At 44.5% G+C, this 24,997-nt stretch overlaps 1 protein-coding gene across 1 annotated transcript in view; it reads left to right on the top strand.

The window, feature by feature from the left end:
• Positions 1-24,997, top strand: part of TMEM63A (transmembrane protein 63A) — a 362,396-nt gene that overhangs the window by 133,041 nt on the left and 204,358 nt on the right. The window contains exon 2 of the mRNA XM_085610403.1: positions 9,766-9,962. Coding sequence (XP_085466529.1) covers positions 9,780-9,962 — 183 coding nt within the window. The 5' untranslated portion in view covers positions 9,766-9,779. The remainder of the gene's footprint in view (positions 1-9,765; positions 9,963-24,997) is intronic.

Genomic DNA, 24,997 nt, shown 5'->3' with positions numbered 1-24,997 from the left:
TTTGATGACGTTAAGGTGGCCCTTAATTCTGCTCCCTCTCTCCAGAGTTTTGACATCACTTCAACCTCTATACTTGTTACGGATGCAAGCTCACGTGGTTTGGGTGCGGTTCTCAAGCAAATCAAGAATGGGAAAGAGGTTACCATCCTTTTTCTCTCAAGAGCTCTGGTAGGTCCTGAGCTTCTTTATTCTGTAATTGAGAAGGAGGCACTGTGCATTTTTTGGGCCATCAAGAAGCTAAAAAAATTTCTTTGGGGTAATGCTTTTACTGTTCATTCGGATCACAAGCCTTTAAAGGATGTGTTTTGCAAGAAAAGTCTTGATGCAATCTCTTCACGGATTTGCAAGTGGGTAATTGCGCTGCAAGACTTTGATTTTGTGGTCAAATATATACCAGGGGTTGACAATAAAGTAGCGGACTGTCTGTCCCGGTTAATTCCAACGCAAAATGAAGATAGTGTTGAGGATGTTGAGGACTCTTGGGAGGTTGACGAATTTAAGGTGTGTGAAGTTGTTGAGGGTGTTGTCACTGAAAGAGATTGGAGTGATGCCATGTCTGAGGATGTGGATTTGATGGAAATTTGTGGTTTAATGGCGAATGGTTGGCCTTTATTGAGAAACTTGAGTGAAAATGCTCGTAGCTATTGGAACGTGAGGAATGAACTGTCTGTGAGTAAAGGTCTGTTGTGGAGAGGGACAAGATTAATTCCTCCGTCTGTGATTAGGGGAAAAATCATTCATCTTGCCCATCAAGGTCATCAAGGCATTTCAAAGACAAAAGAAAGAGTGCGTCTACATTTCTGGTGGCCTGGTGTAGATTTAAGTGTGGAACGTCTGATAAGAGATTGCACTGATTGTAACATATCTGACAAGGTATGCAAAACCAGGGTACAACCCATGGTTATTCGTGAAGCACCTATACGATGCTGGCAAGATGTAGCATTGGATATTCTAGGGCCTGTGTACAATAAGAGTGGCCAGTTTTTTGTTCTAGTTCTGATGGACATGTTCTCTAGATGGCCAGAAATAAAGGTTACACAGAGTATACAGACTAGTAATGTAACTAAGTTCTTGGAGGAGGTATTTGGTAGAGAAGGGTTTCCTGAATCTTTGTTAACTGACAATGGGGTTCAGTTTGTCTCGAATGATATGGAAGAGTTTTTAGCAAAAAAGGGCATTAAACATAAACGTTGCTCTCTCTATCATCCTGAATGTAATGGGATGGTGGAGAGATTCAACCGAGTGTTGAAGGAGTCCATCCAGTTAGCCAAGGCGCAAGGGAAAGACTGGGTAGCTGGGATTCATGAGAGAGTCAAGGTTTACAGGATCACACCTCACTCCACTACTGGTGCTATTCCCTTTGAACTTTTTAGAGGTCGTACTCCTAATAGTGTATTGTTCCAGTCCTGGATGAGGGAGAAAGGGGCTGAGACGGTAAATTTAAGTAATGCTCAGATGCTAGCAAGACAAAGTGCCAAGTCCTTGCAAAGGAAAAGTAAGTTTGATGTTAGACATGCGGTGGCTCGCACCTGTGTAAATGTTGGTGATCGTGTTAGAGTGCGACTCCCTCATAAATTGGGTGGCTCAAAGTTCTCCTCTCCTTTTAAAGTTGTTAAACTTTTTAACAATGCGGTTAAACTTCATGATGGACGCATTTGGAACTTAAATAGGATATCACTTATCCCTAATAATCTACCTGAGTGTGATGACAAACTTTCCAGGCTGGTGCCTAAGTCCATACGAAGGGATGGTAGTGCTTTATTGCGTAAGAGCTCACGTGCTGTTAGAGTTCCTGCTGCTCTTCATGATTTTGTGTTAAATTGATCAGAACGTTAAAGCGTAGGTGTTCATGTGCTGTTAAGGTTCCTGCTTTTCTCAATGACTTTGTGTTATTTTGAAACAGTGTACATCCTTGTATTTGTATTTTCTTTGTTGATTCGGGGGGAGGTGTGTGGTATCCTTGATGTTGTCATATCTTTATTCATAGCTTACAGGTATCCATTGACTTGGTTATGGAATGTTATGTAGGAGTAGAATCTAATGACATCTGTGTAGAATGTAATGACATCTGCTTGTGGATGTCAGTGTTGGTGTCAGTTGAAGACTACTGTTCTGTGGATGGGACCTTGGATGATGTATGTCCTGAATAAAGAAGAATGAAGACATATGGGAGTCAGCATCTTCTTCACAGACCTCACAAAGATTCTCAAAGTAGTGCCTTCTCCTGCTCCTCATGTGTCGTCCCCACCTGGCCCTGATACAGTCCCCTCACTACCAGTCACCTGATTAACCACTTCCATTCCCTCAATGCTTCGTTTTATGATAAAGACGTTTTACCCATCTTTGTTTTTAATCTTTTGCCCTTGTTACTGCTGTCGACCTCTCTCTCTGTCACAGGCATGTTCCATCCCCCACTCAAGGAACTTCAACAGGGCCCTGAAAACCTCATAAAGTATTGCTTCATCAGCCACCGCTCCTTTCTCAGCAAGGTTGCACTGAAACGGACGCTGCAACTTCGCCATCACTTCAATAATTGCATTCTCTTTTAGACCCATCGATCAGATGTCTGTGCGTAATGATGCACAAAAACCGCAAAACTACAAGGCGTCAACGAAGCACTCAGAATCATAGAGAAGTGTCTCCTGCTTCCTGGTCCTCGTTGACCTGCAGCTAGCCTTTGACACTGTTGGTCTCCAAGCCCTAGCTGACACCGGTTCGGATGGGCGTCTTTGAAATAGTCTTCAGCCAATCTTTCTTTTTAGGCAAAATAAATCCGTATGTGGACCTTCATCGTCCATATCTTGCTTTGGGCATCATGTTGGTCGTCTAAAAAGGCCTATTCTTACCTGAGCGAAATACGGTCCCTACTTCGAGCCTGTAGCGATCGCATTGCTTTAACAATGTCACCAAACACCTACAGGATGTCAACATCCACTGTCCATGGAGGTGAAGTTAGTAACTGGCATTTCGCGACTGAGGGATTACTTGGACGCCAGGCAGTTTTGGATGACTTGAGCCCAGGCCAAGTCCAATGCTACAAAGACTTGAGTTTTTTTTGATCAATAGAGCCAAACATCAACAAGAGATAGAAGGAAGCTCAACTGCATGCAGCCTTATTGATGTTTGCCAACTTCATCACTAGAACCACGCCTCTCTTTCAAAGAGCATGGAAAGGAAAGTCCTATATTGCTCAGTAATAGCTCAGCTGCCTCCTCGGGATCAAACCTCCATCGCTGCCCACATACTCTGCTCCACTGGGTAAGCTATTTGGTATGCATTTATTGTTAGTCAAACATCAAACCTTTACAATATTGCACACAAAATACACCACGATGGATTTTCTAATGCCTGTGCAAAGCTTGACAAAGTCTTCAGGCCATCTTCTAAAACACAGATTCTCCATCTGTTGGGAAATGCCCAAATAGAAGAAAGTTTCACAATTGAAGTAGAGCCCGGAAGGCAATTGGAAACCTTTAGAAGACTTTGCACAAGACTCAGACTCCAATATGCTGTGCTGCAATATCTCCAGCGTCCTCTTTGAAAACAAACCATGACTATTGGAGGAGCCCACTTGAAAGCAGACACCCCTGGCAGCCAAGGGTGGTGATTGGTTGAGAATCATGTGGGACTAGGTTTATCTCAGCAGATGGAACCAACAATCTGAAGTAGTTCTGGCCCTGTGGGGTCTTCCTCTATATGTTTGTACATACCCAATGTAGCGATTGGAAGACATATTGCGCCATATAATTCTGTGACCTATGTAATATGCTCTGCTGGTGCCAGGTCTGTTTTAAATAAATAAACCTCATAAAATAAAAGTTTGTTATTTAATACTGTGAGGGACTAAGTCAGTATAGACATTGCAGTATCTTACGAACCGCTCTTCAGTGCTGCTTGGATTTCCGGCGAAACAAAGGCATTCCCCCAAATGAGAGGCCGCTTTGCAGCGAAATAACCACTTCCCCCCTTTTCATCAAAAGCCTCATTTATGTACGTACTGAGCGGTTTCTGAATGTCTGGTGCAGCCTTGCACTTCCTTATGACTAAAGCAGCGCAGTTAGATGGAGCCTTCAAAGCCAGCAGATGGGGTCAGGTGACGTGTGTTTGCCACAGACTATTGTGGGATGAGCTAGAGTGTCTGATGCAGTATTAAGCAATCTAGAGCCTATTTGGCAAGTTGAGGCTTGAATGAAGGTCATTATCTGCAACTTTTTAAAAGCCTTTTTTAGGCAGCTGCCTTCATCCAGGTGTTTGGAAAGTCGCCGATCTGTAGTTTAAAAGACATGAATGAAGGCCAGTTGGGTGAATTGACGTTGGTGGCGGGAAGAGATTTTGCAGCATCATTGTTGGATGCAGTCCTCTTTCACGTGGAACATGGTCCAGGCTTCACAGCAGCATCATTATTGTATGTAGTTCTCTTTCACATGGAAGATGGTCCAGGCTTCACAGCAGCATCATTATTGCATGCAGGTCTCTTTCACATGGAAGATGGTCCAGGCTCGACAGCAGCATCATTATTGTATGTAGTCCTCTTTCACGTAGAAGATGGTCCAGGCTTGACAGCAGCATCATTATTGTATGTAGTTCTCTTTCACATGGAAGATGGTCCAGGCTCGACAGCAGCATCATTATTGTATGCAGTCTTCTTTGACGTGGAAGATGGTCCAGGCTTGACAGCAGCATCATTATTGTATGCAGTCTTCTTTGACGTGGAAGATGGTCCAGGCTTGACAGCAGCATCATTATTGTATGCAGTCTTCTTTGACGTGGAAGATGGTCCAGGCTTGACAGCAGCATCATTATTGTATGCAGTCTTCTTTGACGTGGAAGATGGTCCAGGCTTGACAGCAGCATCATTATTGTATGTAGTTCTCTTTCACATGGAAGATGGTCCAGGCTCGACAGCAGCATCATTATTGTATGCAGTTTTCTTTCACATGGAAGATGGTCCAGGCTTGACAGCAGCATCATTATTGTATGTAGTTCTCTTTCACATGGAAGATGGTCCAGCCTTCACAGCATCATTATTGTATGTAGTCCTCTTTCACGTGGAAGATGGTCCAGGCTTGATAGCAGCATCATTATTGTATGCAGTCTTCTTTGACGTGGAAGATGGTTCAGGCTTGACAGCAGCATCATTATTGTATGCAGTCTTCTTTGACGTGGAAGATGGTCCAGGCTTGACAGCAGCATCATTATTGTATGTAGTTCTCTTTCACATGGAAGATGGTCCAGGCTTGACAGCAGCATCATTATTGTATGTAGTCCTCTTTCACGTGGAAGATGGTCCAGGCTTGATAGCAGCATCATTATTGTATGTAGTCCTCTTTCACATGGAAGATGGTCCAGCCTTCACAGCATCATTATTGTATGTAGTCCTCTTTCACGTGGAAGATGGTCCAGGCTCGACAGCAGCATCATTATTGTATGCAGTCTTCTTTCACGTGGAACATGGTCCAGGCTTGACAGCAGCATCATTATTGTATGCAGTCTTCTTCCACGTGGAAGATGGTCCAGGCTCGACAGCAGCATCATTATTGTATGCAGTCTTCTTTCACGTGGAACATGGTCCAGGCTTGACAGCAGCATCATTATTGTATGCAGTCTTCTTTCACGTGGAAGATGGTCCAGGCTTGACAGCAGCATCATTATTGTATGTAGTTCTCTTTCACATGGAAGATGGTCCAGGCTCGACAGCAGCATCATTATTGTATGCAGTCTTCTTTCATGTGGAATATGGTCCAGGCTTGATAGCAGCATCATTATTGTATGTAGTTCTCTTTCACATGGAAGATGGTCCAGGCTTGACAGCAGCATCATTATTGTATGTAGTTCTCTTTCACATGGAAGATGGTCCAGGCTTCACAGCATCATTATTGTATGTAGTCCTCTTTCATGTGGAAGATGGTCCAGGCTTGATAGCAGCATCATTATTGTATGCAGTCTTCTTTGACGTGGAAGATGGTCCAGGCTTGACAGCAGCATCATTATTGTATGTAGTTCTCTTTCACATGGAAGATGGTCCAGGCTTGACAGCAGCATCATTATTTTATGTAGTCCTCTTTCACGTGGAAGATGGTCCAGGCTTGACAGCAGCATCATTATTGTTGTATGTAGTTCTCTTTCACATGGAAGATGGTCCAGGCTCGACAGCAGCATCATTATTGTATGCAGTCTTCTTTCACGTGGAACATGGTCCAGGCTAGACAGCAGCATCATTATTGTATGCAGTCTTCTTTCACGTGGAACATGGTCCAGGCTTGATAGCAGCATCATTATTGTATGCAGTCTTCTTTCACGTAGAACATGGTCCAGGCTTGATAGCAGCATCATTATTGTATGTAGTTCTCTTTCACATGGAAGATGGTCCAGGCTTGACAGCAGCATCATTATTGTATGCAGTTCTCTTTCACAAGGAAGATGGTCCAGGCTTGACAGCAGCATCATTATTGTGTGCAGTTCTCTTTCACGTGGAACATGGTCCAGGCTTGACAGCAGCATCATTATTGTATGTAGTTCTCTTTCACATGGAAGATGGTCCAGGCTTGACAGCAGCATCATTATTGTATGCAGTCTTCTTTCACGTGGAACATGGTCCAGGCTTGACAGCAGCATCATCATTGTATGCAGTTTTCTTTCACAAGGAAGATGGTCCAGGCTTCATAGCAGCATCATTATTGTATGTAGTTCTCTTTCACATGGAAGATGGTCCAGGCTTGACAGCAGCATCATTATTGTATGTAGTCCTCTTTCACGTGGAAGATGGTCCAGGCTTGATAGCAGCATCATTATTGTATGTAGTCTTCTTTCACGTAGAACATGGTCCAGGCTTGATAGCAGCATCATTATTGTATGTAGTTCTCTTTCACATGGAAGATGGTCCAGGCTTGACAGCAGCATCATTATTGTATGCAGTTCTCTTTCACAAGGAAGATGGTCCAGGCTTGACAGCAGCATCATTATTGTGTGCAGTTCTCTTTCACGTGGAACATGGTCCAGGCTTGACAGCAGCATCATTATTGTATGTAGTTCTCTTTCACATGGAAGATGGTCCAGGCTTGACAGCAGCATCATTATTGTATGCAGTCTTCTTTCACGTGGAACATGGTCCAGGCTTGACAGCAGCATCATCATTGTATGCAGTTTTCTTTCACAAGGAAGATGGTCCAGGCTTCATAGCAGCATCATTATTGTATGTAGTTCTCTTTCACATGGAAGATGGTCCAGGCTTGACAGCAGCATCATTATTGTATGTAGTCCTCTTTCACGTGGAAGATGGTCCAGGCTTGATAGCAGCATCATTATTGTATGTAGTCTTCTTTCACAGGAAAGACCACCGAGCTATGACCGTGTTTCTAGGTTTTGGGTGGTATTTCAATACGGCCTTCGAGACCTTCTATCTTTGATGCACTATTTTTAGGTCGAGCCTAGCGGGAGCACGCATGCACTGCTCGCCCTGCGAAGCATGCTGTAGTAGGGTATGCTTTGGAAGCCTCGTCCACTCTCCGCCCATATTTGTCATTGGCTTTGTGTCATTGGCCTTCTTAAATGTGGGCTTCAGATTGGTAAATAGACTTTTTAGTCCCTCTGTGATACCGTCTTGTCTTCATTTGTTACCGGCCATAAGGACTGGACCTTTTACTGGTCATGCTACACGGTCTGCTTTATCATGGCTAAGAGCACTATTTTGTTAATTGTTTTTTTTTTAATTTGCAGCGCGGTTTGCGTTCACTTTAGCGGCCGCGCTTGTTCATTTAATTAATTTGCAGCGCAGGACGCTTTCACTTTTGCAGCCGCGCTTGTTTATTTAATTAATTTGCAGCACGGTCCGCTCACTTTAGCAACTGCGCTTGGTTATTTAATTAATTTGCTGTTTTCTTTTGTGTGAGGGGCACAGACGGGACTAGAGCCAGGCACGTCACACGAGGCTTGGTTGTGTTGTGGGGAAAGGCAGGCACTTTTACCTAAACAAGTATTAACAATGCAATAGGTCTCGCATTTACGCGAGTGAGCTATTGACATTGCAAATGACAATGCCTTTTATTTTAGTTTTTAAAACATAAATAAAAGGCATTTTCATTTACAATGCCAATGGCTTAAACTCGCGGAAATGCGAGACCTATTGAATTGCAAATGCTTGTGTACATTTGTTTGAGGGAGCTTTAAAATGAGGTAGCGCAATCCAATTATTACATTAGGGACTAGCAGGAAAAACAAGACACTAGTCGCTTTCACATTGTACCTCTCTGCCTCAGGGATGGGCAACTCAGGCTGAAGTGAGAGTATTGCCCCATGAGGATTGTTTTGTTATTTGCAGTTAATGATATTTGTAGTGATAATGAGGTGGCTTCTTGGAAATAGTCTGCATTTGCTTTTACACAAAAAAATTATGAACTCATTAAGACTCACTTGTTGGCTTCAGGGATTTGAGTATGTTGTGCACAATGCATTGATGCTGTCAGTTACTGGAGGGTGGTCTTGGCTAATCCAGAATCTGAACTGGTAGGTGGCTCATGCCTTCGGGGAAATGGCGCAAAAGAAGAAAGACCTGGCTGCCATTGTGAGTTGCTGCTGTTTATTTAAGCAGACTGTCGACCTAGACGCATTAGTTCATAGACTTAATGTGGTAAACTCACAAATTATTTATATTTTCTGTATTTCTACAAACATTTACTCATGTCTGAATAAGATACACAACCAGTTTACGTGATCAGTTGAACATACAATCGTAAAAACAAAACAATGAATACAAAAATGTGCAAATAATAAAGTTTCAAATAATGAGAAATTTTTAAGAATTACACCAGCAGCAATAATTTACATTAAGCAATCTCAATTGCCCTACGCCTTGGCGCTAGTTAAGGGATTGCTGCCAGAAGGGTCACATATTCCTCTGTGGGGTTAGTTTTTGAAAGTGGAACCTCCTCAGAGACAGCCAAGATTTTTTAGAGGGACCCTCTGCGGAGTAAAGAGGAAAAGCCGACGCGTTTCCACTCCCGCTGCTGAGTCACAAATAGAGCTGAGCTTGAAGTTAACACAGAGAAGAGGGCCCAGTGTGAAGTCCCCTGTTCCATGGGGTCAGGCGGATGCCCTGAGGTTGATACAGAGTGGAAGAGCATGCTCGCCACCCTGCCTTTCATACAACTGCAGTTGCCCAGAGCCCTTACCTTCCAAGGGGCCCCATGGGAAAGTGAACTCTCCATTTGATCTGTCTATTCGATGTCTCTTCGTGAGTGGCTCTCAATCTCTGCCCACCGCTGACTCTGACTCTGTCTTTCTACCCTTAGTCATCGTATGGATTTTGGTGGCCTGGCCAAGGCACATTTTATCTCTTTTTGTGCGACCCTGATAAAGTTTAACATATAATTTTGTATTGTTTGGCATCACGCGGGATTGAATTAGTAGGGAATGGGCCCCCAAACATATGTCTTGCCTCCGGGGACCCAAAATCATGAAGATGACACTGTTTGAATGTCAAACAACTGTGGGATGAATGGAGATCCATTGAACTATAGAAACCAAGCTCTCTACAAAACCTCTCTTAAAGTGGTTGCCCCTTCTTTATGAATTGGGGATGGTGCCAGGTCACCAAGCCGCAGCCCAGTGCCAGACTGCAATGGCTGCCTGTAGTACACCCAGGTGAAGACTCCTTAGAGAAAACCTATCTCTTCATTTATCATAAATATAAATATGAGTCCTAAAAAGCAACATTTCCCTTTCCCAGGCGCAATGCTGACCGCTGTGGTTTTCTTCTTTCCTTTGCAGGGTAGATTCCCAGGATGCATTACTCGCGACTCGCCAAGGATAGCGATATCTTTCCTTTTTCCCCATGGATTCCCGCCAACGGAACACAGAGCAACGACACTTGTTTCCAAGCGGGCACCAAAGGGAGCAGCGTGCTGCAGGGAGTCACCTTTGGCGGGATCCCGACTGTGCTCCTTTTGGATGTGGGATGCTTTGTGGTAAGTGAATCTGTCTTTTCATTTGGTCTTACCCCAGTATGTGTCACCCTGCGAGTAGCTCATCTACCAAGGTACACCGCTTCTCTATAACCCACCAGGCAGCTTCTTTTTCATTTTATTTAGGATTCATTGACGATACTCTTTGCACCGGACACGGTAGAATATACTAAGTTAGAGCAGAAAAACCACTATGACAATGCGGTGATGAAAAGCTTGGGTCTGGCATCTCACACCGTTTGTTGTTTACATGACACTACTTCAGGGCTGGTACCTGATGCATATTGCGCTATATGTTGACCTGTCAATGGCTTTGGGCACATTCTAAAATTAATCGTATGTCTATGGGCTGTAGCTCTGTGTCTGCGAATTTAAGAATTTTACTATTTTTTCTGAATGTACAAGTATATTCAAGTGTGCACCAGGAATCTGCATACATCATACATCTTCTTGGTATTTGTGCATTCCCTAGTTCCACTCCTGTACTTTACGGTACATTACGTGCAAGTGTAAGGAGATAGCAATTGCACACTTGCTCTTTGGTTTTCTCCATCTGTTAAAGAATTTCTCTTCCCTTGTGTCATCCGAAAATACAGGAGTTGGGGGAACTTTCGAAATCCTGAACCCACACTTGCTTTCCCCTCTATAATCTGTAACTAGAGTATTGTCTCTTGGTCCAAGATGGCTTGCGTGCTGTCTGCCTATTCGAGCAAAACATTTGACAACATGTGGGCGTGGGGAATCCTCAAATTTCAAATCCTCCCAAATTGATCTCAAACAGAATGCCCTAAATTTGATGAATCGGAGATTGCTAAACCTCCACTTCATGAGGCAATGTGCCCCCGCATTAAGGCACCTCCAATTGCATCAAAATATCAGAAATACAGTCGATAAATAAAAATGCCCACTCCATCACCGAGTTTTGATCCATAGAATATTTAAGGGATGTATTCAAAATAAAAAAATAAGCGATACACAGTCTTTGCTAGAAAGGTGGTCATTAAATAGGACAGTACAGAAATCTGCAAAATCAGAAATCAGTTTGTCTCAAGTGGCAGCAAAACTGGGAAAGAAACAGACAGCACCCCTAGAAGAATAGGAATGTCTCCTGGCTCACCCTCAAAATCAGGTTTTTTTATTCATAATTTCCGCATATGAAATTAGCAGAATTGCAGACTCATTGTGATGTGAGCAAATGTATGATTTTATCAGTAAATCAGAGCACAGTTTCATTAAACATCATATTGCTTTAGCACCTAAGCACCATCCCACTGCAAGAATAATTATTCTGCCTCCTCTATGATGATGTCATGTGGAGATGCTAGAACAAACCAGATACACAAACACCAGTGTGTTATGTGAATGAATAGGGACGAGTGATCTAGCGGAAAGACGTCGACAGTGGTTGCAGCGCTGTGACGGTGCCGGGGAAAGTTTATCGAAAACGGCATGAACAGCGACTTTGGAAATAAACAAATAATAAATTGCTCGACTACGTGCTGCAGAAATGACCGTGCGATGTGCAGGAGGGTAAAAAAATCAGTGCCTAGACTGAAATTGAGGACTTGCTAGCAAGGGTCAGAAAAACGTACTTCTACAGACTGTACAAAAGCTACAGTACTGAATTAGTGTATACACGTGTAATGGAGCGTGTGAAAACCTAATTTGCACATTGCTAATAATGCACAAAAAGATATCTTTTTTAAAACAGCTTTTTATTAAATAGTTGCTCAGCATACAGTTTCTTACTTGTAAAATCACGACTCACAGTGCAAGAATAGAAATACATTTCATTTACAGTGTCCATTAAAGTCAAATAAGTGGCAAGTGCTTACTACTGTACAATATGTTTAAAGAAACAAGGGGACCCAATTGTAATGGTCAGGGACCTTGGGTAGTACTACTACTATACAATAGGCACATCTCGGCATGGTTCAATACACTGCTCTTTATTAAGATGCCTGTGATCCCTCCTGGGTGTTTCTTCAGTGACCTCTATACGCCTCCCAGAGGCCCCAGACTTTTTCCCATTTTCTTGGGCATACCCAACTCTGATAGACCACCTTCTCCGCTTGTTGACACCAATGCAGGTCGGTCTGCCACCCTTGGAGGACGTTCTGCACCCCAAGCCCTTGCTATGTTTTTTTTTTGCCACACCAGCTGCCAACATCAGCCATAGTTTGTGATATTTGGGCCATACCTCCTCCCCGTCACACAGAGGATATGCCACTGCACTTCCAACGGGATATCTAATCCCGTGACTCTGGCCATGACCCGTGTTATCTCTGTCCAATATTGGATTTTAGGACAAACCCATAGTATGTGGAAAAAGGATTCCACTGTGCCACAACATCTAGCGCACAAGTCTGTGTCGCATATCCTAAGCCGGCGCATGAGTGTTCTAGAGGAAAAGGATCTGTACAGAATCCTCAGCTGTATCGAGTGGAAGCGGGCACGAAAGCTTTCTCTTGCGGATTCTGGATTGCCTGCACCCAGTCATTGTCTTCTAGTAGCCCCAAATCTGACTTCCACGCCTCTCAGGGTTCCCAGTGGATCTGGTGAGTTCTTCATGACCTTCCTATAGGTTAGAGAAGTAGGTTTGTCTGTCATAGGGTCAAGCAGTAGCCGATCCTCCAAGGGCGTGTTTTCTGGCAGATGTTCCCCTTCTACGACATGTCACCGTAGGGCATGTCCCCACTGTAGGTATCAAAACCTCTCATTGTCTGTCATCCTATACTGTGCCCTCAGGTCTTCAAATGTAATTGGACATCCCCAAGGTAGGCGATGCCCAGGAGTCCCCCTTGTGGAATTGCTTCAGGTTTCCTACCTCCTTCAACAGATCTCTGTCCCATCTCAGGGGTCCTTTCCTTTTGCCTGCCTTTGCAGCCCAAAACTCAAGAAGCCTCACACCACGTACGAACCACAGTTTGCGTGTGGATTGGCAGCTGTCCTTCCTGTCTCTTTCGGTACAATACTGCTCAACTGGGCTGCCCAAGTTGATTACATATGTCTCAAATACCCCGCTCTGTAGCCAGCCCATAGGAGTTTGCGCAGCTCAGTGTCAACCTTCTGGAAGAAGTCTAGTGGTATTTTGTATGGGGTGTTCTGTATGATATAGAGCAAGCGCTTTAGGACCATCATCTTGAAGAGGACCGCTCTAGCCATCAGGGACACTGTGGGAGTAAATTCTTAGCCAGGAATTCATCAGCATTCCTTGTGATATGGATGCCTTAATATTTAAACCCATCTTTCACACGTAGAAGACAGAGGAGGAATATCCCCAGTAGGAATGGAAACATGCTATTGTCCATCCACTACCAAAGAAACCAAATTCAGATCCAGAGATAATAAGTAACTACAGACCCATCTCGCTGCTACCTAAGTTTAGTCAAATATTGGAAAAAATAATCAATAGAAAAATATCTGATTATTTTGAAATTAGTACCATTCTTTTTTTTTTTTTTTTTTTTTTTTTTTTTTTTTGAAACCTTTATTACAGAAGTCAAAAGAGATACAAAAATGGGCCTACAACCTTCGGGCCGGCCGCTAGCAAACAATAAGAGCATAGAATACAAGTGGGAAACACACGCTGCAGCGTGAGAGAGATCACAGGAGTTGGAAAGAAAAAAACGTTGGCGGCCACACCGTCCGGACCCCCCAGGTGGCGGTTCCATTTTTATGTATGAAATAACAAACAAATCCACAAGGCAGCAAGAAATCAAAGCAGCAGTATGCGCTCCCCTGGGGAGGACCCTACCGATCCACAGGAAAAGCGGGGGGGGACAGGCCAGAGCGGAGACAAAGTGGACTCCATACCCAGAACCAAGGAGACAAGGAGACTAGGGAGACGGGGCCAGTGCCAGATCAAGCGTCAGCGGCGGGGTACAAATTCCGCCACGGTAGGAGTTCCAGGGGCCCCACACTTTCACCCATTTCCCAGGCTTACCTCTCGCGACATACACCACTTTTTCCTGAAACATACACCAATCCATGTTGTCCTTCCATGCCGAGATCGTTGGCGACCTCTGGGAGCCCCACAATTGCGCTATGTCACGCTTGGCCACCATATAGCCCAGAGTCACCCACCACGTCTGCGGCGCTGAGTAATCAGTCGGCTCCCACACATTTAGCAGACACCTCCTCGCCTCAGGAAGCAGCGGCACATGTGTGACCGCCTGCAACACCGCATGCACACCACGCCAGAATCGCGCCACCTCCGGGCATTCCCACAATATATGGAGAAAGGTCCCTAATTAACCACACCCACGCTTACACAACCCATCCACGGAATATCCCATACGCATCAGACCCGGCCCCGTAACATAGACCCTATGGAGTATTTTGAGCTGGACGAAGCGAAGGCGGGCCGGTATGGCCACCTCTTTCGGGGAGGCCACCGCAGACACCCAGTCCTCGTCGTCCAGCTCCAATCCATCGGCGACCCAAATTAGTACCATTCTTCATCATACCCAGACAGGTTGTCATGCTGGGTACAGTACCAAAACAGCTCTTTTGAGGGCAACAGAAGATCTAAAAATGTTCATGGACCACAGCAGATCTGCAGCACTGATCCTTCTGAATTTGAGTGCCGCTTTGATACCGTCTCCTACCCTATTCTTCTCCATAGATTGAAAGACGTAGGTTTCCCAGGCACGGCCTTTAGCTAGCTTGCCTCATTTTTGGACAAGAGCAGCTTTCAGGTTAGCCAGGGCCCTTTCATGTCATCCAGCCATCAGTTGCTTTGCATAGTTCCACAGGGCTCGCGTGTGAGCCCAACGCCTTTTGAAATTTCTATTCGCCCTCTGCCAGACACTAACTGTTCCTACGGCCTGAAGATGGTACCCCACGTAGATGATTCCCAGTTGATCGTCACATTGGCATCAGACATAAACACCATTGCTGCTGGGCTTAATAGTTGTCTAGAAAAGATGTCTAAATTGATCGCAGACAGTTGCCTACAGGTGAATGGTGAAAAAAACAGGGGTCTTGAGACTAGGAGACAAACCAACGCTCTGGAATCAATATCTGGCCATCGTCCCTAGGGGGATGCCCAGTCCCCAAGTCAGAAGTAAAAACTCTAGGGATAGTTCTTCACAATCTGTTAACCAAAGTTGGCTGGGAGTTGTTTTGGTCTCTGAAAAGCCCAGAGAAAGGTGTTGAAATGGCTCACGATAGAGGCGCGCAGAACTGTGAATCAAGGCAATTCGCTTTAGTTAGGTAATCCAAAATCAGTGATTAAAAGACTTCAGATCATTTAGAACGCTGCTGCCTGGATACTGCCGGGTATCCCCAAAATATGGTCAGCCGATGATGCACTCAACACTCTCCACTGGCTGCCTATGAGCTGCAGGATACAATTTAAGACTTTATTCATTATTTATCACGCAAAGCATAACACAGGGCCGCCGGTCCTGCCCACTATTTACCAGGCCAAAAGGGACTTGAGGGCAAATAATCTTGAGTCACTCCTTGTCCCAAGCATGAAGAGAGCCAGTATTGGAGGTCAGTCTTTAACCTACCCTGTACCCAAGCTTTGGAATGCTCTGTCCATTAGCCTCAAAATGGAAGACCATTTCAAGATTTTTAGGAAAAAACTTGAGACGCATCTTCTCACTTAATTTTTAATCCTTAAGCCGTCATTCTGACCTCCTTTACTAGCGCTGGGAAGCCGGACTCTTGGGTAGCCATGCACTTTATAAAACTGGTGAATAGAATAACGGGAAAGATTAGGGACTCATCCCAGTTAATTTGATATCCAGAATAGCTGCTAAACCCCTGGAAAATGTGTAGCAGCCTCTCTGCCATCAGGCGGGGCTGCGCAGCATTCAGCAGTATGTCATCGGAGTATAGGGAGATTCGTTCTTCCCTGTCCCTCTCTCCTACAATGCCCTGTATGAGCAGGTCCTGATGGACCCAGGTCGCCAGAGGCTTTAGCGCTACAGCAAATATGATTGGGAACAGTGGACATCCTGCCTTGGGCCTTTTGTTCAGGGCAAATGAACGGGACAGTGTACAGTTAACCTGCACTCTCGTTGTTGGGTCTTCGTAGAGGAATCGGATCCACTCACAAAATTACGGGCCGAATACCAAATTAGTCAAGGCGGCGAACAGATAGGGCCACTCAATGCTGTCAAATGCCTTTCGAGCATCCATCGAGAGCAGCACAGCCTTCTCTATTCGTTGGGCTGTGGTTGGGTCACAAATATATATATGCACAAAAAAATCTTTAACAAGCAGCTAGGTTTAAGAAGGCTTAAACAAATCCTCTACTCAATAGTAGAAGGAAATATTTGTGGCTTTGACCTTTATTGTTCGACAGTTCCAAATGCAGATTGTGGGCTTTCAAAATGTTGCTACTGTGCATATTTTGTAAGAGCCTCTGCCCAAGTGAAAAGTATAGATGACTTTAATTAGTAAACTCAAGGAGATGATGGACGGAGCGCTGAAACTTTTCAGACACTCACCCCAAGTCACAGATCTGGGTTGAATCCATCATCATTATTTAGCTCACTTTGCCACCTCCGTTCAGACCCAGCTATATGCAAATCAGTCGTGACCTTGTGCCTCATGGGAACAGTCCAGCCCGAACTGCCAAGCCAGGTCTTCCCTGAAGCAGAGACAAGCATCCTGGGACCGGTTTCTGGTTAACACCCTTCATCAGCCGGGCTAGCTTGAATCCAGTGGCAAAGTGAGCAAGGGACCCACGTCTAGGGATACCCTGCCAACTTAGGGCGAACAAAGCAAACACAGGGAGATGAAGGACGGAGCGCTGAAACTTTTCAGACACGCACCCCCAGTCACAGATCTGGGTTGAATCCATCATCATTCTTTAGCTCACTTCTCCACCTCAGTTCAGACCCAGCTATATGCAAATCAGTCTTGACCCTGTGCCTCATGGGAACAGTCCAGGCCGAACTGCCTAGCCAGGTCTTCCCGGAATGGCATGGTGAGCAAAATAAACTATGGATTTCGGCCCAGATCTCTGTACTGGGATGAATGTATGACATTGTTCTGCATACTGTCCATCAATTGTTCTTTTTGCATTTGTCACCCCGAGTGGGACGGTATGCCCAGATGTGGGTCCCGTGCTCTCCATGCCACTTTAGTCAAGCTATCCTGGCCGATGAGGGCTGAAAGCCCAAAACCGGTCCTAGTATGCTTGTTACCAGTCCAGGAAGGACCTGGCTTGGCAGTTCGGGCCGGACTGTTCCCATTGGGAGCAGGGTCAAGACTGATTTGCATATGCCTGGGTCCAAACTGTAATGGCATGCTGAGCAAAAAAGCGATGGATTTAGGCCCCGATCTCTGTACTGGGGTGAATGTATGACATTGTTCTGCATTCTGTCCATCAATTGTTCTATTTGCATTTGTCTCCCCAAGTGGGACGGGTATGCCCAGACATGGGTCCCGTGCTTTACATGCCACTGGAGTCAAGCTATCCTGGCTGATGAGGGCTCAAAGCCCAAAACTGGTCCTAGGATGCTTATTTCCAGTCCAGGAAGGACCTGACCTGGCAGTTCGGGCTGGACTGTTCCCATTGGGCACAGGGTCAAGACTGATATGCATATGGCTGGGTCCAAACTGGAATGGCATGGTGAACAAAAACATTGATGGATTTAGGCCCAGATTTCTGTACTGGGGTGAATGTATGATATTGTTCTGCATTCTGTCCATCATTTGTTCTTTTTGCATTTGTCACTACGAGTGGGACAGGACGGGTATGCCCAGACGTGGGTCCCGTGCTCTCCATGCCACTGGAGTCAAGCTATCCTTGGTTGATGAGGGGTGAAATCCTGAAACCCGTCCTAGGTTGCTTGTTTCCAGTCCAGGGAGAACCTGGCCTGGCAATTCAGGCTGGACTGTTCCCATAGGGCGCAGGGTCAAGACTGATTTGCATATGGCTGGGTTTAAACTGGAATGGCACGGTGAGCAAATAACCTCTGGATTTGGGCCCAGATCTCTGAACTGAGTTGAATGTAGGACATTGTTCTGCATTCTGTCCATCAATTGATCTTTTTGCAAGTGCTAATGTGGCATTTTCTCATTTTAATACAGGACACTTTCCATCGCATAAGAAAATCATATCTTAACTGGCCACTGTATTTTAAGGATTTAGAAAAGTCTGGCTTAGTGGGGAAATCGGCAAACTTCGATAATTATTCAAGTTTTTTTCGGTGTCCCACTTGGCTACTTCAGTTTGCCCTATTTTGCAATCTTAGCGATTTGGTGAATGGAATTCTATTTGCACAGAAGGAGACAAGATGGTAAATTATACTGATACTTACCAGGCTAATTAAGACCACTAGATCTGGCTCCCTGAATGACCCATGTCCACCAAGGATTGCCGCTTTGGTGGACGAAACCATTGCTCCAATCCTGATGAATATTTTCCAACTAATATTTAGGGCTGGTTCCTTTCCAACTAGCTGGAAGTCAGACTCAATTTTGCCTCTGCTAAAGGAGCCCATCTTTGGACTCTCGTTACCCAAATTACTACTGTCCTATATCTTGTCTCCCTTTGTCAGCAAACATCATTGAGAAAATAATGAATATCCAACTAGTAGATTACATTTTATCCAACAATTTATTGGATGCCACCCCAAGTTGGCTTCCTCCCAAGCCATAGTACGGAATCAGCCTAAAGGGCAACAGCGGAAATTAGGACGTCTCGTGGCCAAGGAGGTAATGCTGCCCTGATCCTATTGGATCTGTCAGCGGCTTTTCATACTGTCAATCATGACAGATTACTATACGCCTGACCACCAGCGGTGTCACAGCACAGCATGGAACCTACTTCGCTCCATTCTGCATGCACGCAAACATTCGGTCTGTCTGGACAATTTTGTCTCTTAGCCTTTCTCCCTTCCTTGCGGGGTCTATCAGGGGTCCTCGCTTTGTCCTAAGCTCTGCAATATATATGTAACCCCATTGGCCGAACTCATTACATCTTTTGGTTCATCTCTTACGTCTTATGCTGACGATTATGCCAGGTTCTCTCTGTCATGTTGGGCAGACAAGAAACAGACCGCTAGGTCTACCCCAAATGTGACAAAAAAAAATAGGCAAAATATATTCATACCAAAAAAATCTTCTAATAGTTCCATTTCAGACTGTCCTACTTACAATAAATGTGTCTGAATTTCAGTAATTCTAAGCAATTACAAGTGGTAAGTGAGTACATTTTCCATGCTGGATGGCAAGACTTAGGTTTATTTTTTATCTTGTGGTTCTCAGGTGTTTAGACCTTTTGAACTCAGTTCATAAAAGTTACACTTTTAAACTAAATGGATACCATTGCTTATCAAAGTCACCTTGGAGAAAATGTAAGAGAACAATCACCCTTTTGTTTCAACAAAACACATTTGCAGTTGAATAATCAGCATGAGTAAATGTTTTCTTTGTGTTGGCATTAGTAATACCAAGTCTACTGACTGTGGTGCAATGCCATACTAAGGACCCCTGGTGCATTACACAAGTAGCAAATAACAGGATCTAACTACTTTACAGGGATCAAATATGAGTTGTGTCGAATTAATATGTATGCGATCAGAACTCATCACGTCTTTTAGATTGCTTGTATCCTCGACTTCCCTTTTAGTTGCACATCGATAATGCGTTGCTTTCACAGGTGAGCTGCAGTGTGGGTGAATTTTTCGTGCTTATTGAGCAGCTGTGAAATATGAAAACATAGTGGGTCCTGTGGGAAACTCACAACAAAGTTGACCTTCTCGGAGTTCAAGTCCACGTGAGGTGTATCAGCAGGAGCTTTCCGTTTGTCAGGACATGAGGAAATTGTTGTCGGCGTGAGGAGCAGTAGTCACCGGAGCTTTGCTTTGGGTGAGATGCAGACAGTTACTGTTTGGTGCCATGAGCAGGTTACCGTTGGAGCCTCACACTGGTGGGAGATTGCTGCTGACGCGAGGAGCCCCCTTGTGAAGAGCCCCATACGTCTTGATTTGCACTTCGAGTTCAGTTTTGAAGCAGGAAGAGTACACTCCAATGCCAGGCAAGGGTTTAGGGCCATGGGAGCACCGCTTGAGGATCAGGACTTCCTTCAGCAGAAGCCAGCTGAGGGGCTGAGGCAGGTCTAGTTTGTGCGGGTCTCCTGGGCAGTTGCATGGAGGTATCTGGGAGCTTGTTGTGTCCCTGTAGCACAAACAGGTCGTCAGCCAACTGACTCTTGAGGTCACTTCTGTTGATTCAAGGATTCAAGGTAAGCAGGTCCAGTCTTCCTTCTTCAGAAAGTCAGGCAGTCCTCCTAAATCTTCCACAGCTCCATGAGTCTTCTGAGGAGAGGTTCTGAGAGTGCTGTTCTTATACCCAGTTCCAGGCTATGGGTGGGGAATGCCCCTCTGCTCTAATTTTCTCCCTTTCCTGGGTTTGGCTCCAATCTATATAGGGTGACAAAGGGCCCAGGTGTCAGCGGTGTTTGCCAGTGACAGGCCAGGCAGCTTCTAAAGTCAGGAAGGGGGTCGGCACAGCCCTCGGGCTACAGTTTGAAGCCCAGGAAGGACTGAGTACAATTTCCCCCGGGTCCCAAGGACATCCTGCTCAGGAGAGAAACATCCAGCGCCACACCCAAGGTAATTTTGTCCCCATTTCTGGAAGGAATGAATACACAACAAACCACAGGAAAGCCATTCACAGTCATGTGACTTTAGACACTGTCAGAAAGGCACATTTATTTGGTTTATGCAGAAAAATGCCTATTTACTAAAAGTGGCGTTTTCAGAATAGTAACTTAAAATCGAGTTTTCCATTCAAGAGGATTTAAAAATTACATTTAAAATGAGTGGAAGTCCTATTTATCTATATGTTCCCAAACTGAAGTTGTCACTTATTAAGTGTAATAAGGTAAGTAGGTAACCCAGTGTTAATCTATGGGAGAAATAGCCATGCTACAGTGAAACGACTTTAGGATTGTTTCACTGTCAAGATATGTTAAACTGAAGTAGACATTTCCTACCTTTTAGATACTATGCACCCTGCGTTATGAACCTTTGAGTCCTAACTTGGGGTGACTTATGATCATTAAAAAGGAAGGCTTCGGTTTGGCATAAGGTTTAAGCAGCCTGCACACACAGGCTGCAATGGCAGGCCTGAGACATGTTCTACTAGGCCACTTTAGTGGGTGGAGCACTGAATGCGGCAGCCCACTATCCGCATTTAATTTACAGATCCTGGGTAATTAACCCCTTCCATGCTGCGCAGATTCCGCCGCTGTGCTGACGGAATCTTGCGCGGGCGTGGTCATGACGGAACGGTTCCGTCATGAGCACAGCTCAACCGTGGCTCATGACGGAACCGTTCCGTCATGAGCACCGAAGGGGTTAAGTACCATATACTAGGGACTTATAAGTAAATTGAATAATCCAATCAGGTGTAGGCCAATTTGATCATGTTTAGAAGGGAGAGCACAAGCACCGTACCACTGTTTAGCAGGAGTAAAGTGTGCCGAGCCTTAAAAGTCAACAAAAACTTGTTCAGCAAAAGAATGGGATAAAGTTGGGATGACCCTGCAGCATGGCTCGAACCAACACTTGTATTTTTACTACATGCCCAAAGCAGCACATCTTCCCCATGGTATTTTTTATGATACCAGATTGATCTTGCAGAGTCACAGCTACAAAACATGGGTGTCCACACTGGGAGAGTTCTGAAAACATAGATGAATAATCAAAACCTCACATTAAATAAGGTGGAAACCATTCTTAACTGGTCCACTGAATTTATAGAACAGTCCCAGTGGGAGTCCCTTACACTCTGTTTAAGACTCATAATGCTGAAAGCCACTGTTGCTGTCAAAGACAAAGCTGAAGGTGTCCTTTTGTAATGTAATGTAAGTTGGTATTTGTAAAGCGCTGACTGCCACTCCGAAAGGAGCATCCTGGCGCTGGTTGGTTGGAGGTGAGAGGGGGCCCTAAGGATACTAAATAAGAGAATGTCACGTAAGTTGGTATTTGGACCCTAGAGCCCACCCCTTTACTCACCACCCAAAGACAGACCCATTCCAGTTTATTGTTCAGATAATAGCCCCTTGCTCTGAAATCCTTGCCTCTGGGCCACCTACAGGATTGTGGCGCCTTTGAACAAGGAATCCAGGCTGTGCCTACTCCAGATCCTCTGCATGCCCTTGGCAGTAATCCTGCATACCTTTTCGCCATCTGAGGCTTGGTGGTGCGGTGGGCGCGGGGAACACTGAAATGTTTACACCCCAAAACTTTGCCTTAACAGAAAGGCAGCGGGTTAATGAATCTGAGATGGTGTCAAACCTCAGTTTCATGAGGCATCGTTCCCCCGATGTAAGGCACCTCCCAACACATGCAAAATTCAGTTAATTAATTAAAGGCCCATTCAATATTTTAGTTCTGGATCAGCAAAATTGGTTACAAAAATTCATTAGATGCAGCAAAATCAAAAGAGAAACGGATAGCATCCCTAGCAAAATCGGAAAGTCTTCTATTTCACCCCCAAATCCGGAGTTTATGTAGGAAATCTTCTCATAGAACAGATTACAAAATGAAGTGAAAGTGAAGATTCATCATCATGTGAGCTGAACTAGGAATAGGAAGAGCAGCATTGAAGTTGTTAATAGCTTTTCTAACCAATGGAACAAATCATGTAGCAACCATGCTCCTTGTAGAGCCCCACTCTTTTTTTGTTTTTGTTTTAATACTTTTTATTGAAACAACAACTTTGCCATTGATAATGAGATATTTAACATCACAATAATACAATGACACATCAGTACAATGGTAGGTAATGTACATTTATCGTATAGTAGCTGATTTGCCCCAGTCCATCCCCTCGCCACTCTTTCGTCTCATTCATCCAGCAATGCTGCTTCTTGATCTTGTCTTACTCCGTCAACCGGTCTGCATATAATCCCTCGATATTTGTTCCATTCCCCCAAACTTGAGTCCATTTTTGTGGGCAGCCTCAACTCTCGTAGACCGCTCTCTCTGCAAGCATACACCAGTCCAGATCAGCCTTCCATTCATTCAACGTCGGGGTTGACACTGCTCTCCATATTCACGCAATATTGCGCTTTGCTACCATTAATCCCATCGTTAACCATAGATGCGCTCTTTTGAGCCCCACTCTTTTTAATCTCTGTTTCCCCACTGGCCAAACTTATAGAAGCAATAGGTCTCTCAGTAGTGGCCTATGCTGATGACGCCCAAGTTGTGGTGTCAATATTCAATGACCACCATGAAGTTGCACACAGGTTTAGTTCCTGTACGTTCCAGATAGAACAATGGATGAAAGCAAATTGCTTGAAACTTAATGCAGGAAAAACAGAGGTTCTTCTTTTTGGAAATGATAAATCCGTTTGGTCACCATGTTGGTGGCCACACAACATGGACCTTCACCTATAGCAGTACGGAAGGTAAGGAATGTAGGAATTGTCTTTGATGATAAACTTAATTATGAAGATCAAGTTAAAGCTCTTCCTTCATCTGTGTTTTTTACTTTGAGAATATTCAGAAAAGTCTGCCCCTACATTTCTCAGGACCGTCAAAAAACAGTGGTCTCTACACTTGTCCTAGCTAAAATAGACTATGGAAACGCCCTTTTCACTGGCATCCAAAACGAATCCCTTCAAAAACTACAAATGTCGCAAAATGCTTCTGCTCGACTTCTAACAGTAATTCCAAATTATCAATCCGTGTCACAGGCCTTGATTACACTACATTGGCTTCCAGTAGTAAGAAGTTTGGAATTTAAGGCTCTTTGTACTGCATTTAAAGCACTGCGCAATATTGGACCTTATTATTTTCAGTCAAAACGTGTCTGGTATACCACTCAGAGAACACTTAGATCCTCAGACGCAGTGCTACTAACACTACCAAGGATTAGACAAGCCATATGGGGAGGTAGGAGTTTCATCCTGAGGAGTTATGGAATGTCCTTTCTGTCAACATAAGAAAATGCTCAGATCTCCTTGCATTTCGGAAATTAATAAAGACTTAGCACCCTATCGTTTAAAGAGCTATCACCTAATTCTCTTTTGCTTACCGGCAGGGCAGCAGCGCCAAGACGGCTCAGGGCAATCGAGTGCTGTACAAAATTGAAAATCAAATCAAATGAATCCTCTTATTAGCAAATCAGAACACAGTTCTATTAAACATATTGCCTTAAAACCTACGCACTATCCCACTACATGAATATTGATTCTTCCCAATCCATGTAAATGTCATCCTGAGGCGGCATGAACAACAGCAAGCTATTATAAATGAATGTGTAAGTACTTCGAAAGCTCACGGCTACGAAAGAGTGTTTCGGAACTGAACACGCCATATCAGGTACAGAAAGCATTAGTCACTAAATAAGTGGGTTTTTAACAAATTCCTGAAAGCAGTCGCATTCGTAGTGTTTCTTAATTGAAAAGTTAGCTGGTTCCAGAAAGAGGCTACCAGAAAGGACAAGGAAGAGCCCCCTTGCCTCTTTTTCTTACAGGGCAGAACAATCCGGCATTTAGCATTCATGGAGCGCAGAGGTCTTGGCAGACCGTATTCTCGAGTTCAGGTATTTAGGACCCGAATCATGAAGCACACGATGAGCAATCCTTAAAGTTTCAAAGTTCCTTTTTCTTAAACATGAAGCCAGTGCAGTTGCTTTCGGAAGACTGTTACTGGCGACCGTTTTGAGCCTTTGAACAGTACTCGATTTGTGGTATTTTGAACCACATGCAATCAGGAAGGCAGAGAGAGAGAGCGTTTGAGTAGTCCAGAAGGGATAAGATCAAAGCCTGCACTATGGATTTCTGCACATCCCAAGAAAGAAAGAACAACAATGGTTTCAGTGTTTTTAAGATCCAGAGACATGACTCGATTACAGAGGTAATCTGCCTCTTCATAGTCAGGCTGACAACAAATGGCACCCCCAAGTTCCTGGCTCCATTCGTGGAGTGGCCAGTCTGCAGGCGAGCAACCCATCTGGGTTGCTCGCCTGCAGACTGCCCACTCCACAAATGGAGCCAGGAACTTGGGGGTACCATTTGTTGTCAGCCTGACTATGAAGAGGCAGATTACCTC

Source organism: Triturus cristatus, chromosome 6 (genome assembly GCF_964204655.1).
Source record: "Triturus cristatus chromosome 6, aTriCri1.1, whole genome shotgun sequence".
In the NCBI taxonomy this organism is placed as follows: domain Eukaryota; kingdom Metazoa; phylum Chordata; class Amphibia; order Caudata; family Salamandridae; genus Triturus; species Triturus cristatus.
Note: the sequence above shows the minus strand (reverse complement) of the source record. Positions and strands in the feature narration are given on the sequence as shown.